We start from the raw sequence: 15,214 nt of genomic DNA, 5'->3' as shown, positions 1-15,214 counted from the left end.
TTCAACAAAATACTTGCAAACAATTTTTTATTTTTATAAAATCCAGCAATACATACATAAAAGGATCTGCATATGATCCTTTTGAATCCATCAACATATAAAAATAATCACACATCGTGACCAAGAGGGATTTAGTCCAAAAACCAAGGTTGGTTTAACATCCAAAAATCAATTAACATTAATACACTACATTAATATGATGAAAGATAACACTCACATAATCACCACTATAGATGCAGGAAAAGGATTTCACGAAATCCAACAACTCCTCATTGTAAAACACTCAACAAACTAGGAACAAAAGGAACTTCCTCAACCTGGTAATGGTTATTGTAAACTCACAGCCAATGTCATATGGTACAAGACTGAATGCTTTCTCCCTACAATAAGGAACAAGATGAGGATGTCCACTCTTATCATTCCTATTCAACACTGAACTAAAAGTTCTAACCGAGGCAATTAGGCAAGAAAATGAAATAAAAGGGATCCAAAGTCGAAAGGAAGAAAGTAAAACTATATCCATTTGTAGATGATACAATTTTGTACACAGAAAACCCTAAAGGATTCACTGAAAACTCTTAGAACAAATTAACAAAGTTAGCAAGGTTACAGGATACAAGATCATCAAATAAAAACCACTTGTGCTTCCATACATTTGTAATGAGAAATTCCAAAGTGAAATAAAGGAAACAATTCCATTTACAATAGTGTCAAAAAGTATAAAATGCTAAGGTATAAATTAAAAAAAAAAAAAGTGTAAAACTTAGAGACTAGAAACTATAAAATAATATTGTTGAAAAAAATTTAAAGAAGGGGTGCCCAGGTGGTGCAGTGAGTTAAGTCTCTGACTCTCAGTTTCTCTTCCTCTCCCTTTGCCCCTTCCACTTGTGCGTGCTCTCTCTCTAAAATAAATAAATCTTAAAAAGAAAAAAAGAAGAATTAAAGAAGATCTAGGTAGGAGCGCCTTGATGGCTTAGTCACTTAAGTGTCCAACTCTTGATTTCAGCTCAGGGCATGATCTCTGGGTCCTGAGACTGAGCCCACACCGTGCTCTGCACTCAGCAGGGAGTCCGCTTGGATTCTCTCCCTCTTCCTCTGCACTCACACGTGGACATTCTCTTTCTTAAATAAATCTTTAAAAAAAAATATGATGATGATCTAGGTACATGGAGAAACATCTTGTATTCATGGGTCAAAAGACTTCATACTGCAATATTCTGCAAAAAACTTAATACTGGCAATATTCCCCAATATAGTCCCTATCAAAATCCTAATTTTGGTAATAAAGACAGTGAGGTACTGACCTAAGAACAGATGGAACTGACATAAGGATAAATGGAACAGAATTCAGAATCCAAATTATGTTTGTATTTTATGGTCAAATGACTTCAAGAGCAGTCCCAAGGAAATTATATGGGAAGAGAAGAGTCTTCAACAAACGGTGTTGAAAGAACTGGATATTTATCTGTGAAAGAAGGAATCTGGATTCATATCTAACAGCACACACAAAAATTACTTTAGGCTACAGACCTATATGTAACAGTAAAACCATAAAACTCCTAGAAGAACACACAGGAGTTGATCTTTATGAAATTAGGTCAGCAAAGTCTTCTTTGATACAATACCAAAAAGCATAAACAACAAAAGAAAAACAGGTAAGCTGGATTTCTCAAAAAAAAAAAAACCTTCAAGGACACCATGAAGAAAGTGACCGCGTCTACAGAACAGAAGAATATACTAGCAAGTAATGTATCTAATTACAGACTGGTATCCAGATCTTATGGAGACATTTCATAACCCAGTAATAAAAACACAAATAAGCCAATTTAAAAATGGGCAAAGCAAAGAAATAAACATTTCTCCAGAGAAGATATACAGATGCCCAATAAGGACATAAAAAGACACTCAACATCACTAGTCATCAGGGAAATTAAAATCGAAATCATACAGTGCTTCACACCTCCTTGAATGGATGAAAATAGAAAGACCGTAACTGGTGCTGGCAAAGATATGAAGAAACTGGAATCCTCATCCACTGCTGGTGGAAATATGCAGCTGGTCTGGAAAACAGTCTGGTGATTCCTCAAAAAGATTTATCCAGAACTCCCATTATGACCTAGCATCTCTCTACTCCTAGGTATAACCCAAGAGAAATGAAAACAGACGTCTACCCAAAAACTTGCACAGAAACGTTCAGAGCAGCATTATTCACAATAACCAAAAAGCAGAAACAATCCAAATGTCCATCAGCTGATCAGCAGATCAACAAATGTGGTATATCCAGTCAAAGGAATATTATTCAACCATGAAAAAGAATGATACGTACTGAAGTGTGGATAAACCTTGAAAACATTGTGCCAAGTGAAATAAGCTAGTTACAAAAGATCCCACTTTATATGATTCCCTTTTCAGGAAATGCCCAGAATGGGCAAACTGACAGGCAAAGAAGGTAGAGTAGTGGTTGCCAAGTGCGGGGAGGGACAGAAGAATGAAGTATGTATGGGGCTTCCTTCTGCAAGGACGGAGATGTTCTAAAATTAGCTTGTGACAAATGATTTGCACATTCCTGTGAATATACTAGAAAAAGTTGAACTGTGTATTTCAAATGGGTGAGGTGTGAATTATACCTCAGTAAGCTGTTAAAAAAGAAACAACAACAGGTAATACAGTGATATATGATATATCACAGATGGTCCGTGACTTACAATGGTTCAACTGATGATTTTTCAATTTTACGACGGTGTGAAAGCAATACAGATTCCATAAAAATCGTAGGTCAGATTTTTAATTTTGACCTTTTCCTGGACTAGGGGCAGCATGCAGGATGATCTCTCACAATGCTGGGCAGGAGCTGGAGTCCCAGGTCTGAGGCAGCCACGAGATCATGGAGGTAAACAACCAATACACTAATAACCATTCTGCACCCACACAGCCATTACGTGTTTCCCTTTCAGTACAGCGTTCAGTACACTGCATAAGATCCTCAACACTTTATTATCAAATACACTTTGTGTCAGATGATCTTGCCCAACCGTACAGTGTTCTGAGCACGCTGAAGGTCAGCTGGGCTGAGGGGTAATGGTGTGTAGGTTAGGTGTATTACATGTGTTTTCCACTTACCAGACTTTCAACTTATGATGGCTTTATCAGGAGGTAAACCCATAGTCAGTTGGTGCTTACCATTATATTTATATAATGACATTTCCCTTCCTAAATGTTTATTTGTTGTGCCGTGAAAACAGGGTTAAGATATAAAAGAGAGGAAAGCAGAGGAAAGATTTAACTTTTGGAGTCTTGATAGCTGTGCATCAGAGCCCTCCCAGAATAAAATATTTCCATGCGCTGAATACGTGTGAGAAGGAATTTCTGTTTAGTTCAGAGTGACATCAAATTATGGTGCATACATCCTTTATAAGGCTCAATCACTTGAAAACCTTCCAATTGTCAAATGCAAAACTGGCCACTCCTTTGGAGCAAAACTACTCTGTTCCCAGGGCGAGCAATTCCCCCAATGCACTAAGAAGAGATGGGCTCAAGAGGCAGAAATCACATACTTACATTCCTCAAGACCGGAAGTGCCAAGTGCTCAAACGAAGTCAGATCCACCACGTACTGCCCAACCCGGCATTCACGTTTTCCAGGTGGAGGCTCTGACCTGAATGAAAAGACAGGGCATTCTCTGCTGAAAGACCCCCATACTGATTTCTGGTTTGTAGCTACTCCAGTGAGCCTCTGGCCCTCCACGTAGGCTAAATCACCCTTAAAAATCACCCAGGTATGCAAAGCTAACCTGATGCCATGTAACCTGATGCCTGACATCAGGGCTACCAACTCGAGTGCGTACTACCACCGCCACCATCAGGCCTGGCAGGGACCTTGGGGGACAACCCTGAAGCTGCAGGGGGGCTGCGCCACAGAAAAAAGGCACACAGGAAACAGGACTATGAATTACAAAATGCTAAACACTTACTACTTGGTGGAATGAGTTTTAAGTGACATATGCTATTTTTATACTTTGTTTTTCATGTGATGGTTTCAATCTCTGTTTTCTCTCTCTGAGAAATCTGTAAAGGCCCCAGATTCTTCTAGATAGAAGGGATCATTTGGCTTAATCTTGTACCCAGGGGGAATAAAACACCACAGAACAGAAATATCAGTACCCAATTCTGGACAAAACTCCCCGAAGACCAGATAATGTGACAACATCGAATCCTATTCTTTTCCCTCCCTGTCTGACTTCTTCTGTGTAAAATCCATCGACAGGCACACCCGAGGATTTTAACACCTCACTGGCTTTCTGGATCAGCGTTGTTTTTCCAACACCTAAAAAAAAAAAAAAAGAAAGAAAAAGAAAAGAAAACAAAAGCCCATTAGGAACCACTCCTTTGCCAGAGGACACACAGCACACACTGACTCTGAGAGCCTTCCTGGCGGGGAGTGAAAGGGGCTGCACCTGAGTTTTAGGAGTACTAACTGCACTTCAATTCTGATTGTTCCAGGGTGTTAAAACTTTTTAATTTCAAGCATAATAAAAATATGAATGGGATCTTAAAGTCTGATTTTAAAATTCCTCCGAGACACCATTAATTTTGCCACATATACAATACCAGGACCAACTGAGTAGCTCTGTGGTGATAGGTGCAATTTGCATCCTCTGAGGCTTCTAGAACTAGGTTTACTTGCCTCCGTGGGTGGCCACACTCTTTCACGAGGAGGTAACCTGGTCATATTTGGGTCAAATGCTGGGCACCTTAAGTTGGCATTTCAACCTTCGGAACACTCTGGACCTATATTTATTTATTTATTTATTTTGAAAGATTTTATTTTATTTTATTTTTTTATAGACTTTATTTAGGAGAATAGGTGTTATTTCTTCTTTGAAAGTTTGGTAGGATTCTCCGGGGAATCCCTCAGGTCCTGGGCTCTTGTTTTTTGGGAGGTTTTTGATCACCACTTCAATCTCCTTACTAGATATTGGTCTATTCAGGTTGTCAATTTCTTCCTGATTCAATTTTGGGAGTTTATAATTTTCCAGGAATGCATCCATTTCATCTAGGTTGCTTAGCTTATTGGCATATAACTGTTGATAATAACTTCTGATGATTGTTTCTACTTCCTTGGTGTTCGTTGTGATCTCTCCCTTTTCATTCATAATTTTATGTATTTGAGCTTTCTCTCTTTTCTTTTGGATTAGTGTCGCCAATGGTTTATCGATCTTATTGATTCTTTCAAAAAACCAGCTTCTAGTTTCATTGATACCGTATCTCTGGTTTCTACCTCATCCATCTCAGCTCTAATCTTGATTATTTCCCTTCTTATGTGTGGAGTTGGTTTGATTTGTTGTTGATTCTCCAGTTCTTTAAGGTGTAGAGACAGCTGCTGTGTTCTGGATTTTTCAATTTTTTTGAGGGAGGTTTGGATGGCTATGTATTTACCCCTAGGACCGCCTTTGCTGTATCCCATAGGTTTTGGATCGAAGTGTCTTCATTGTCATTGGTTTCCATGAATTGTTTCAGTTCTTCCTTGATCTCCTGGTTGATCCAAGCATTCTTAAGCAAGGTGGTCTTTAGCTTCCAGGTGTTTGAGTTCCTTCGGAACTTTTCCTTGTGATTGAGCTCCAGTTTCAAAGCATTGTGATCTGAGAATGTGCAGGGAATAATCTGTCTTTTGGTATCAGCTGAGTCCTGATTTGTGACCCAGTATGTGGTCTATTCTGGAGAAAGTTCTATGTGCACTTGAGAAGAATGAGTATTCTGTTGTTTTAGGGTGGAATGTTCTGTATATATCTATGAGGTCCATCTGGTCCAATGTGTCATTCAATGCTCTTGTTTCTTTATTGATTTTCTGCTTCGATGATCTATTTCTGAGAGAGGCGTGTTAAGATCTCCAACGATTAGTGTATTCATATCAATATGACTCTTTATCTTGATTAACAGTTTTCTTATGTAATTGGCTGCTCCCATATTGGGGGCATAGATATTTACAATTGTTAGATCATCTTGGTAGAAAGTCCCTTTAAGAATGATGTAGTGTCCTTCTGTATCTCTGACTACAGTCTTTAGTTTAAAATCTAATTTGTCTGATATGAGAATCACTACCCCAGCCTTCTTTTGAGGCCCATTGGCATGAAAGATGCTTCTCCATCCCTTCACTTTCAGTCTGGGTGTATCTTTAGGTTCAAAATGGGTCTCTTGTAGACAACATATGGATGGGTCCTGTGTTTTATCCAGTCTGCAACCCTGTGCCATTTTATGGGTGCATTTAGGCCATTCACATTGAGAGTGATTATTGATAGATACGTTTTTATTGACATTGTGTTACCTTTGAAGTCTTTCTTTCTGTAGATTGTCTCTATATTTCTGTTCAATGCTATTCTTGGGCTTTTTCCTCCTTCAAAGAAGCCCCCTTAATATTTCCTGCAGTATCGGCTTGGTGGTTGCATAGTCTTTTCAGCCTTGCCGGTCCTGGAAACTCTTTATCTCTCCATCCATTTTGAATGTCAGTCTTGCTGGATAAAGTATTCTTGGTTGCATGTTCTTCTCATTCAGTGCACTGAATATATCTTGCCAGCCCCTTCTGGCTTGCCAGGTCTCTGTGGACAGGTCTGACGTTATTCTGATGGGCTTTCCTCCGTACGTAAGGATCTTATTTGTCCTAGCTGCTTTCAAGAGGCTCTGCCTACAATTATAATTCTTCATTCTTACTATTAGGTGTCTCGAGGACTTTCGAGAATCTGTAATCTTGGGGGGAAACTTTCGGCCTCTAGTACCTAAACGCTGGTTCCATTCACGAGATTTGGAAAATTTTCATGAAGAACTTGTTCCACTATATCTTCTAGACTTCTTTCTTTCTCCTCCCCTTCAGGGATTCCCTGAAGCTTTTTCAAAAAATTGAAGCAGAAGGAAATCTTCCTGACTCTTTCTACGAAGCCAGCATTACCCTGATCCCCACACCAGGCAAAGACCCTACCAAAAAGGAGAATTTCAGACCATTATCACTGATGAATATGGATGCTAAGATTCTCAACAAGATCCTAGCAAACAGGATCCAACAGCACATTAAAAAGATTATCCACCATGACCAGGTGGGATTCATCCCTGGGCTACAAGGATGGTTCAACATTCGCAAATCAATCAATGTGATAGAAAAAATTAATAAGAGAAGAGAGAAGAACCACATGGTCCTCTCAATTGATGCAGAAAAAGAATTTGACAAAATCCAGCATCCGTTCCTGATTAAAACGCTTCAAAGTATAGGGATAGAGGGAACATCCCTGAACTTCATCAAATCTATCTATGAAAGACCCACAGCAAATATCATCCTCAATGGGAAAAAGCTTGCGTCCTTCCCGTTGAGATCAGAACACGACAAGGATGCCCACTCTCACCACTCTTGTTCAACATAGTATTAGAAGTCCTAGCAACAGCAATCAGACAACAAAGGGAAATAAAAGGTATCCAAATTGGTAATGAAGAAGTCAAACTCTCTCTCTTCACAGATGACATGATTCTTTATATGGAAAACCCAAAAGACTCCACCCCCAAACTACTAGAACTCATACAGCAATTCAACAACGTGGCAGGATACAAAGTCAATGTACAGAAATCAGTGGCTTTCTTATACACTAACAATGAAAATACAGAAAGGGAAATTAGAGAATCGATTCCATTTACTATAGCACCAAGAACCATAAGATACCTGGGAATAAACCTAACCAAAGAGGTAAAGGATCTATATATACTCAAGGAACTACAGAACACTCATGAAAGAAACTGAAGAAGACACAAAAAGATGGAAGACCATTCCATGCTCTTGGATTGGAAGAATAAACATTGCTAAAATGTCTATACTGCCTAGAGCAATCTATACTTTTAATGCTATTCCGATCAAAATTCCACCGGTATTCTTCAAAGAGCTGGAGCAAATAATCCAAAAATTTGTATGGAATCAGAAGAGACCCCGAATCGCTAAGGAAATGTTGAAAAACAAAAATAAAACTGGGGGCATCACGTTACCTGATTTCAAGCTTTACTACAAAGCTGTGGTCACCAAGACAGCATGGTACTGGCATAAAAACAGACACCTAGACCAGTGGAACAGAGTGGAGAGCCCAGATATGGACCCTCAACTCTATGGTCAAATAATCTTCGACAAAACAGGAAAAAATATACAGTGGAAAAAAGACAGTCTCTTCAATAAATGGTGCTGGGAAAACTGGGCAGCTATATATAGAAGAATGAAACTCGACCATTCTCTTACACCGTACACAAAGATAAACTCAAAATGGATAAAAGACCTCAACATGAGACAGGAATCCATCAGAATCCTAGAGGAGAACATAGGCAGTAATCTCTTCGATATCAGCCACAGCAACTTCTTTCAAGATATGTCTCCAAAGGCAAAGGAAACAAAAGCAAAGATGAACTTTTGGGACTTCATCAAAATCAAAAGCTTCTGCATAGCAAAGGAAACAGTGAAGAAAACAAAGAGGCAACCCATGGAATGGGAGAAGATATTTGCAAACGACATTACAGATAAAAGGTTGATATCCAGGATCTACAATGAACTCCTCAAACTCAACACACACGAAACAGATAATCATATCAACAAAGGGCAGAAGATATGGACAGACACTTCTCCAACACACATGAAAAAATGTTCATCATCACTAGCCATCAGGGAGATTCAAGTTAAAACTACATTGAGATATCACCTTATACCAGTGAGAATGGTCAAAATTAGCAAGACAGGAAACAACACGTGTTGGAGAGGATGTGGAGAAAGGGCAACCCTCTTACACTGTTGGTGGGAATGCAAGTTGGTGCAGCCTCTTTGGAGAACAGTGTGGAGATTCCTCAAGATATTAAAAATAGAACTTCCCTATGACCCTGCCATTGCACTCCTGGGTATTTACCCCAAAGATACAGATGTAGTGAAAAGAAGGGCCATCTGTACCCCAATGTTTATAGCAGCAATGGCCACGGTCGCCAAACTATGGAAAGAACCAAGATGCCCTTCAACGGATGAATGGATAAGGAAGATGTGGTCCATATACACTATGGAGTATTATGCCTCCATCAGAAAGGACGAATACCCAACTTTTGTATCAACATGGATGGGACTGGAAGAGATTATGCTGAGTGAATTAAGTCAAGCAGAGAGAATCAATTATCATATGGTTTCACTTATTTGTGGAGCGTAACAAAAAGCATGGAGGACATGGGGAGTTAGAGAGAAGGGGGTTGGGGTAAATTGGAAGGGGAGGAGAATCATGAGAGACTATGGACTCTGAAAAACAATCTGAGGGGTCTGAAGTGGCGGGGGGCGGTGGGAGGTCAGGGTACCAGGTGGTGGGTATTATAGAGGGCACAGATTGCATGGAGCACTGGGTGTGGTGAAAAAAATAATGATACTGTTATGCTGAAAATAAATAAATGAAAAAATAAATAAATAAAGACTTTATTTATTTATGTCACAGGCAGAGATCACAAGTAGGCAGAGAAGCAGGCAGAGAGAGGAAGGGAAGCAGGCTCCCTGCTGAGCAGAGAGCCGGATGTGGATCCCAGGACCCTGAGTCATGACCTGAGCTGAAGGCAGTGGCTTAACCTACCTAACCACCCAGGCACCCGAAAGATTTTATTTTTATTTATATGACAGGCAGAGATCACAAGTAGGCAGAGAGGCAGGCAGAGAGAGAAAAAGGGAAGCAGGCTCCCTGCCGAGCAGAGAGCCTGTTGCGGGGCTCAGTCCCAGGACCTTGAGATCATGACCTGAGCTGAAGGCAGAGGCTTTAATCCACTGAGCCACCCAGGCGCCCCTGGACCAATATTTAATTGTGGGAAAATCCCTATACTCCTTCCTGGACTTAAATTACTCTGTCTCCCAAAAAAGTGTCTCTTAAATACCATAAACACCACAAGAAACAGCAGTTTTAAACTTTCTCACAAGAGCAATCCTAGCAGGTTGGCAACCCCATCTTTGACCTCCGCCAGCGTCCCTAAGCATTCCCCTGGCCTGCCCCCCCACCCTTCCCCAAATTACAGCTTCTGCACCTTCACCCCCTCACCCACCTAGCCTGTTAACTACTCTGACCAGCTCTTGCTATGTGTTCACAAGCACCAACAGGTGTGAGCTGACAAAGTAACCCGTCCCTGTGGAGCCAGAGACTGTTCTCTAGCACACTCCACAGCATTTCCTTGGTTAAATCCTCACAACTCCCCCTCTCAGGCAGTCACCATTCTTGTTCCTGGATTATAGATGAGGCCCAGAGAGGCTAGGTAACTTATCCAGGCTTACACAACTAGTAAGGATCATGCACGTTAATAGGAGCCTTGGAGTGTCCCCATGGCTTCGTTTCTATGAGCCTTGTTGCATACACACTGAAGGCAATGGCATCATGATGACCCAACACGGAAAAAGGGGAAACCTCTGGCAAGTCTGCAAGAGACTATTTCGAGACACCACAAAGATGTAAATCATGTTATTTCTACAGCTGCCGACACAGTCATCAGGGTTCCTGAAGGACCCTTTTAAGCTTCCTTGAGATAAACGATAATCTGTTCTTTAATAAATCTCTCCTCTCAACTTCACATCAGCAAACAATGGTGGCTGGCCTTCTGGAACATGAACAGCAACCCAGCCACATGCTCCCTGGGGTTGGAAGAGAATGGTGTAGGTTTTTCATCCCAGCTCCGTCCCCCAGTAACTGCCGCCTTCAGAAAGTCCCTGAAGAACCTGGTTAATGCTGGCCAGTGGCACTGGTGGGTATGTAAGCTTGTACTTTTCTGAACGGCAGCTTCAATATGTCTTCCACAGCACACAGCAATTGTATCGTTGTGAATTCCCTCCACAAAAATTTGACCGCAGCACGAAGATATATGAAAAGGTATTTACGTCAGTATTCACTGTAATGGCAAGATACAGAAAGCAATCTATATGCTGATCAGTAAGGGAGTGTTAAATTATGGTACTACGTGCATAAAACACGCAGGAAAGCCAAGCAGCCATTAAAGGGAATACTGTTTACCTGATGTATCAGCACAGAAAGTAGACCACAATATGTGGAGAGATGGAGAAAGAGCAGGTTAAGACACAGCAGGCATATACAGTGGTATTCCACTAAGCTTAAAAAAAAAAGGAAGTATATGTATCTACACAAGGAAATGTTGAGAAGGAATTGGGAAGGGTCACAGCACTTATTTCTGTACATAGCAATTCCATGTGATTGTCACGTTCTTCTGTCAAACTTTTTTTTTTGTCTTATATTAAGTGGGTTTTACTCTAAATGTAAAAAAAAAGAAAGTTGTTGCATTTTGAAGATGGTAACACAGAGCCACTGTAATAAAGGGGGCTCTGTGTGTCCTGCATATTGGCTAGGACACGGGGAAGTAACAGGAGGCACTGGCTCAAGACCCTTCCTCCTAAGCTCTAGAATCTTCTTTCAGTTAATTTTTCATCTCCATCCATTCAGCCGCTACCCTCGCACTGTATACACTAAGAGGTAACCGATGCTGAAGGAAACCCCAAAATGACAGCTCCACACACCACAGAGTCAAGATGAGCAGGTCGGACAGCTCTAGAACCCTTTTTGTTCTAGTTCTCTCAGAAGAGTGACCGTGAGATAAAGATTCAACTGCAGGAAGTTTAATTTGGAAAGTGACCCCATGACCCTATGGGAAATAACTGCGTTATCTCTGCTCAGCGGGGATCCTGCTTCCTCCTCTCTCTCTCTGCCTGCCTCTCTGCCTACTTGGATCTGTCAAATAAATAAATAAAAATCTTAAAAAAACAAAACAAAACCAAAAACAAACAAAAAAAACCCTGTCAGTAACTCCAAAGGGGAAAAAAGGTTGTACATAAAAGGAAAAGAAAACTACAGATTACTCTCCACATGGCTTTTCTGGGATTAGCTTTTACATGTACTGGGCTAATAAAGATTACAAAATAACTGCACTAGGAAGATGGAGAGGGTGACCAGGTTTTAACACAGGCTCAGGAGAGCTATACTGTGGAATTACTTGAGTCTTTCAACTGTGTGCACACGAGGCTTTTATAAAAAAGGAAACAGGAAGAGCCAATGTTGACCTGGCCAACCTCTGTCCCCAGTCACTTGCAGGACCCAGGGCAGGTACTAACACAGTAACAGATCACTTTTGTTATGAAACACATAGGTGTCTCGGGGCCAGCCTGCTGGGCAAATGCCATTCCCAGTTTCAAATAAAGGACCGACAGATAAGTCGGTGACCTGTGCCAGGTCAGGGAGTCCTTTGGATGTCAGCCATTCCTCCAACCACCACCGCACTCCTCACGGCTTCCCCTCCGCTTGTAACAATAGAATTCCAAAGTGTACGATATTATTAAGTGTGGCCTTTCCTGCTTAAGGCAAAACGTAACCATTAAAATCACGTGAAAGACAATTCCAGGCCCGGAATGACCTCCTCCTCCAGGCTCCTCTGCGGGAACACGATGCTATCCACTCGCAGCCCCGCAGGGTTGAGGGCTTTGCCAAAGACTGGCATCAGGAGGGCCTGGCACGGACACAGGATCTGAGACGGGCTTCTCACCCTGCAGCCTCGCCCCTGCAGGAGCCTGGGAGGGGGCAGGTCTCCTCTTGGGTTTCACTACCCTTCAGCGGAACCCCGGCGCTTCCCTCCCTGAGTGGGGTCCGGACCCCAGCACCTGCAGCGCGCACCGGCGATACCGACAGAGACGGGCCTTGTCCTGTCAGTGCCGGCGCGGCAGGCGGCCTGAAACACCGCTGGCGCCCACCGCAAGTTGGGTGCCACGGGGCGACCCTGCCGCCGCGGCCCGCTCTCTCACACCGTCACGGAGAAGGCCGCCCGCCACCCAACCGCAACTTTCTTCTTAACCAGCGCCCGCCTCGTTTCTAATCCGATCTTCCCGACTGAAAATCGCGCTTTCAGGGAAGCGGCACGCAGGCTTCCGCTCATGAGCCTGTAATTTCTGTCGGGAGCTTCAGCGGCCGCAGCCAGAGCCCTGCAGCCCGGCGCGCCTCCCCGAGAGCACGGGTCACCCCCACCCCGCGCGCCCCCCGCGCGCCCCCCGGGCCTACCCCCGCGGTCCCCCGGAAGCGAACACCTGGGCGGAGTTACCTGGGGGCCCCGTCAGGAACACGTGCCGGGCCATACCGGTGGGCCCGCGTGGGGGTCGCGACCTGGGTCGGGGTCGGGGTCGGGGTCGCGGGCTGGGTCCCGCCCCCCAGCGGAACCCAGGCCCCGCCTCCGCCGGCCGGAAGCACCGCCTTCGCGACTGCGCATGCGCCTCAGGGTCCAGCTTCAGTCCGGTCCTGTACCTCCCCCGGGCTCATCCTTCGCACATGCGCTTTCGGTTTTCGGTCTCGGCGCGCGCAGATGTCGGTTCCTAGAAGGATCGGGAGGTTGGTAATCCCGTTCTCTCCCGGTTCATGGGTTTGAGCCTCAATGTCTGGCTCATGCAGGGTGACTCCAAGGAGACGTGCGCGAGAATGTCTATTTCTAAGCGGTGCTGCGGCACCTGAGCGCCATCCCTTGCCGCTGACCTCCAGACCTGCGAGCTGAAATTCCCCCAGGCTGCGGGGACAGTCCCTTCTACAAGTTTGGTCTCAGGACCCTTCTTTCAAAGGGAAGAGGCTTTTACCCATTCGAATCTGCCTAGCGCTGTCAACCACAGCTGCCAGTAGAATTACCCGATTAAACGGCTTTGATGCCTGAGCTCTACATCCCTAAAATTTGGAGTGTTTGATCTTGGGTGTGTCCTGAGTATCTGGGTCTTTTTTGTTGTTTCGAACTCCCCAGCAATTTCTCAAGTCCAGTGGGGTTGAGAACAACTTGATCAGGCAGACTTCCCAACCTCAGTCGTGCATATGAACACCAGAAGTTGGTCTTTCTTACCTCCGTACCTTAAGTGGAAACCAACGCAAGACCCAGCTGGAGGGTCTCGCTGTACAAAGAATTAAGTGGCTTTCCCTCACTCACTTAACCACTTGTAGTGTTTCAGCCGGAGAAATGAAGTGGCAATGGCCTTGGGCCAAATTTACCTGTAAACTCTTTCAGCCTGACACATGTACGATTTGACTTGTGATCAATCATTCTCCATCCTGGCTGAGAAAGCAATTTCACTGAGTGCTCAACTTAATTGGTTTGTGCCCACACAGGCCCTCCAGGGCTCCCCTTAGTCTGCTATATACATCAGTCAGATGGTCTCAGTTTCTTAGCTATTTAAAAAGTAATCATCTAAAAAATAAGAATTGAACTGTGCAGCTCTTACCATCATTTTGGCAACATTTATAAAGCTGCATCACTCATAATGTAGGGCCTTTCATCTACATTTATCTTTAACCTATGCAAACTGGAGTCAAGAACAGTTGATGTAGCCAAGTAAACCCATAATAGTAGTTTCCAAAAGAAAGGAAACATGGGGGCGCCTGGGTGGCTCAGTGGGTTAAGCCGCTGCCTTCGGCTCAGGTCATGATCTCAGGGTCCTGGAATCGAGTCCCGAATCAGGCTCTCTGCTCGGCAGGGGCCTGTTTCCTTCCCTTCCCCTCTCTCTGCCTGCCTCTCTGCCTACTGTGATCTCTCTCTGTCGAATAAATAAATAAAATCTTTAAAAGAAAGGAAACATGTACACTGTCATAAATACACTCGTTTTTATAAAAAAAACATTCAATCGGAAACACTTAAATGTTAATTATGTAAAAATTTCCATCATTGGAAAACCATTTATAATTCATAAGGATTGCTAGGAGTTGGATTATTTTTCTTTTGATGTTCTACCTGGCATTCTGGTAACTAATAATGGGCATCAGTTTAGGTAGCTCAAGGAACATACAGTTTCCAGATGTAGAGAATTGATGCCTTAGAGAACAAAAAGAATATTCTTCTGTAATTGGATGTGGGTTCTTTCCCACTAAAAACGATTTATTTGGGTGGTGATTACATGGTGTCTTAACTTCATGATAATCCACTGATTTGAGTCTTTTGATTTGTACAGTTTCCTCTATGTGTTATACATCAATAACATGAAATAATTTATATTAGAGAATAGTTAGAAACATATTTCAGAATAAATAGGTGATTAAAGTATTGTGCTGAGTCTAACTTTTGCTTACAATCGAACCATGGGATAATTACTTAAGGAACAGGTGATTTCAATTCTTTCTTCCTGCAGCACCTAGGAGTGGTCTCCCTTTTGGCAAGACGCAGTATAGTGCTTTATT

The 15,214-nt window shown here is 42.8% G+C and overlaps 1 protein-coding gene across 1 annotated transcript in view; it reads right to left on the bottom strand.

The window, feature by feature from the left end:
• NTPCR (nucleoside-triphosphatase, cancer-related) overlaps nucleotides 1-13,283 on the bottom strand; it is a 39,188-nt gene extending 25,905 nt beyond the window's left edge. Inside the window, exons 1-3 of the mRNA XM_045087257.1 lie at nucleotides 13,113-13,283; nucleotides 4,161-4,323; nucleotides 3,559-3,655 (exon numbers count right to left, since the gene is read on the bottom strand). Of these exons, the coding sequence (XP_044943192.1) occupies nucleotides 3,559-3,655; nucleotides 4,161-4,323; nucleotides 13,113-13,146 (294 nt within the window). The 5' untranslated portion in view covers nucleotides 13,147-13,283. The remainder of the gene's footprint in view (nucleotides 1-3,558; nucleotides 3,656-4,160; nucleotides 4,324-13,112) is intronic.
• Nucleotides 13,284-15,214: the final 1,931 nt, after the last annotated feature.

Source organism: Mustela putorius, unplaced genomic scaffold, assembly GCF_011764305.1.
Source record: "Mustela putorius furo isolate JIRA1106 unplaced genomic scaffold, ASM1176430v1.1 tig00001075_pilon_pilon_pilon, whole genome shotgun sequence".
Taxonomy (NCBI): domain Eukaryota; kingdom Metazoa; phylum Chordata; class Mammalia; order Carnivora; family Mustelidae; genus Mustela; species Mustela putorius.
The sequence above is the reverse complement of the archived record's forward strand: the minus strand, read 5'-3'. Positions and strand labels throughout refer to the sequence as shown.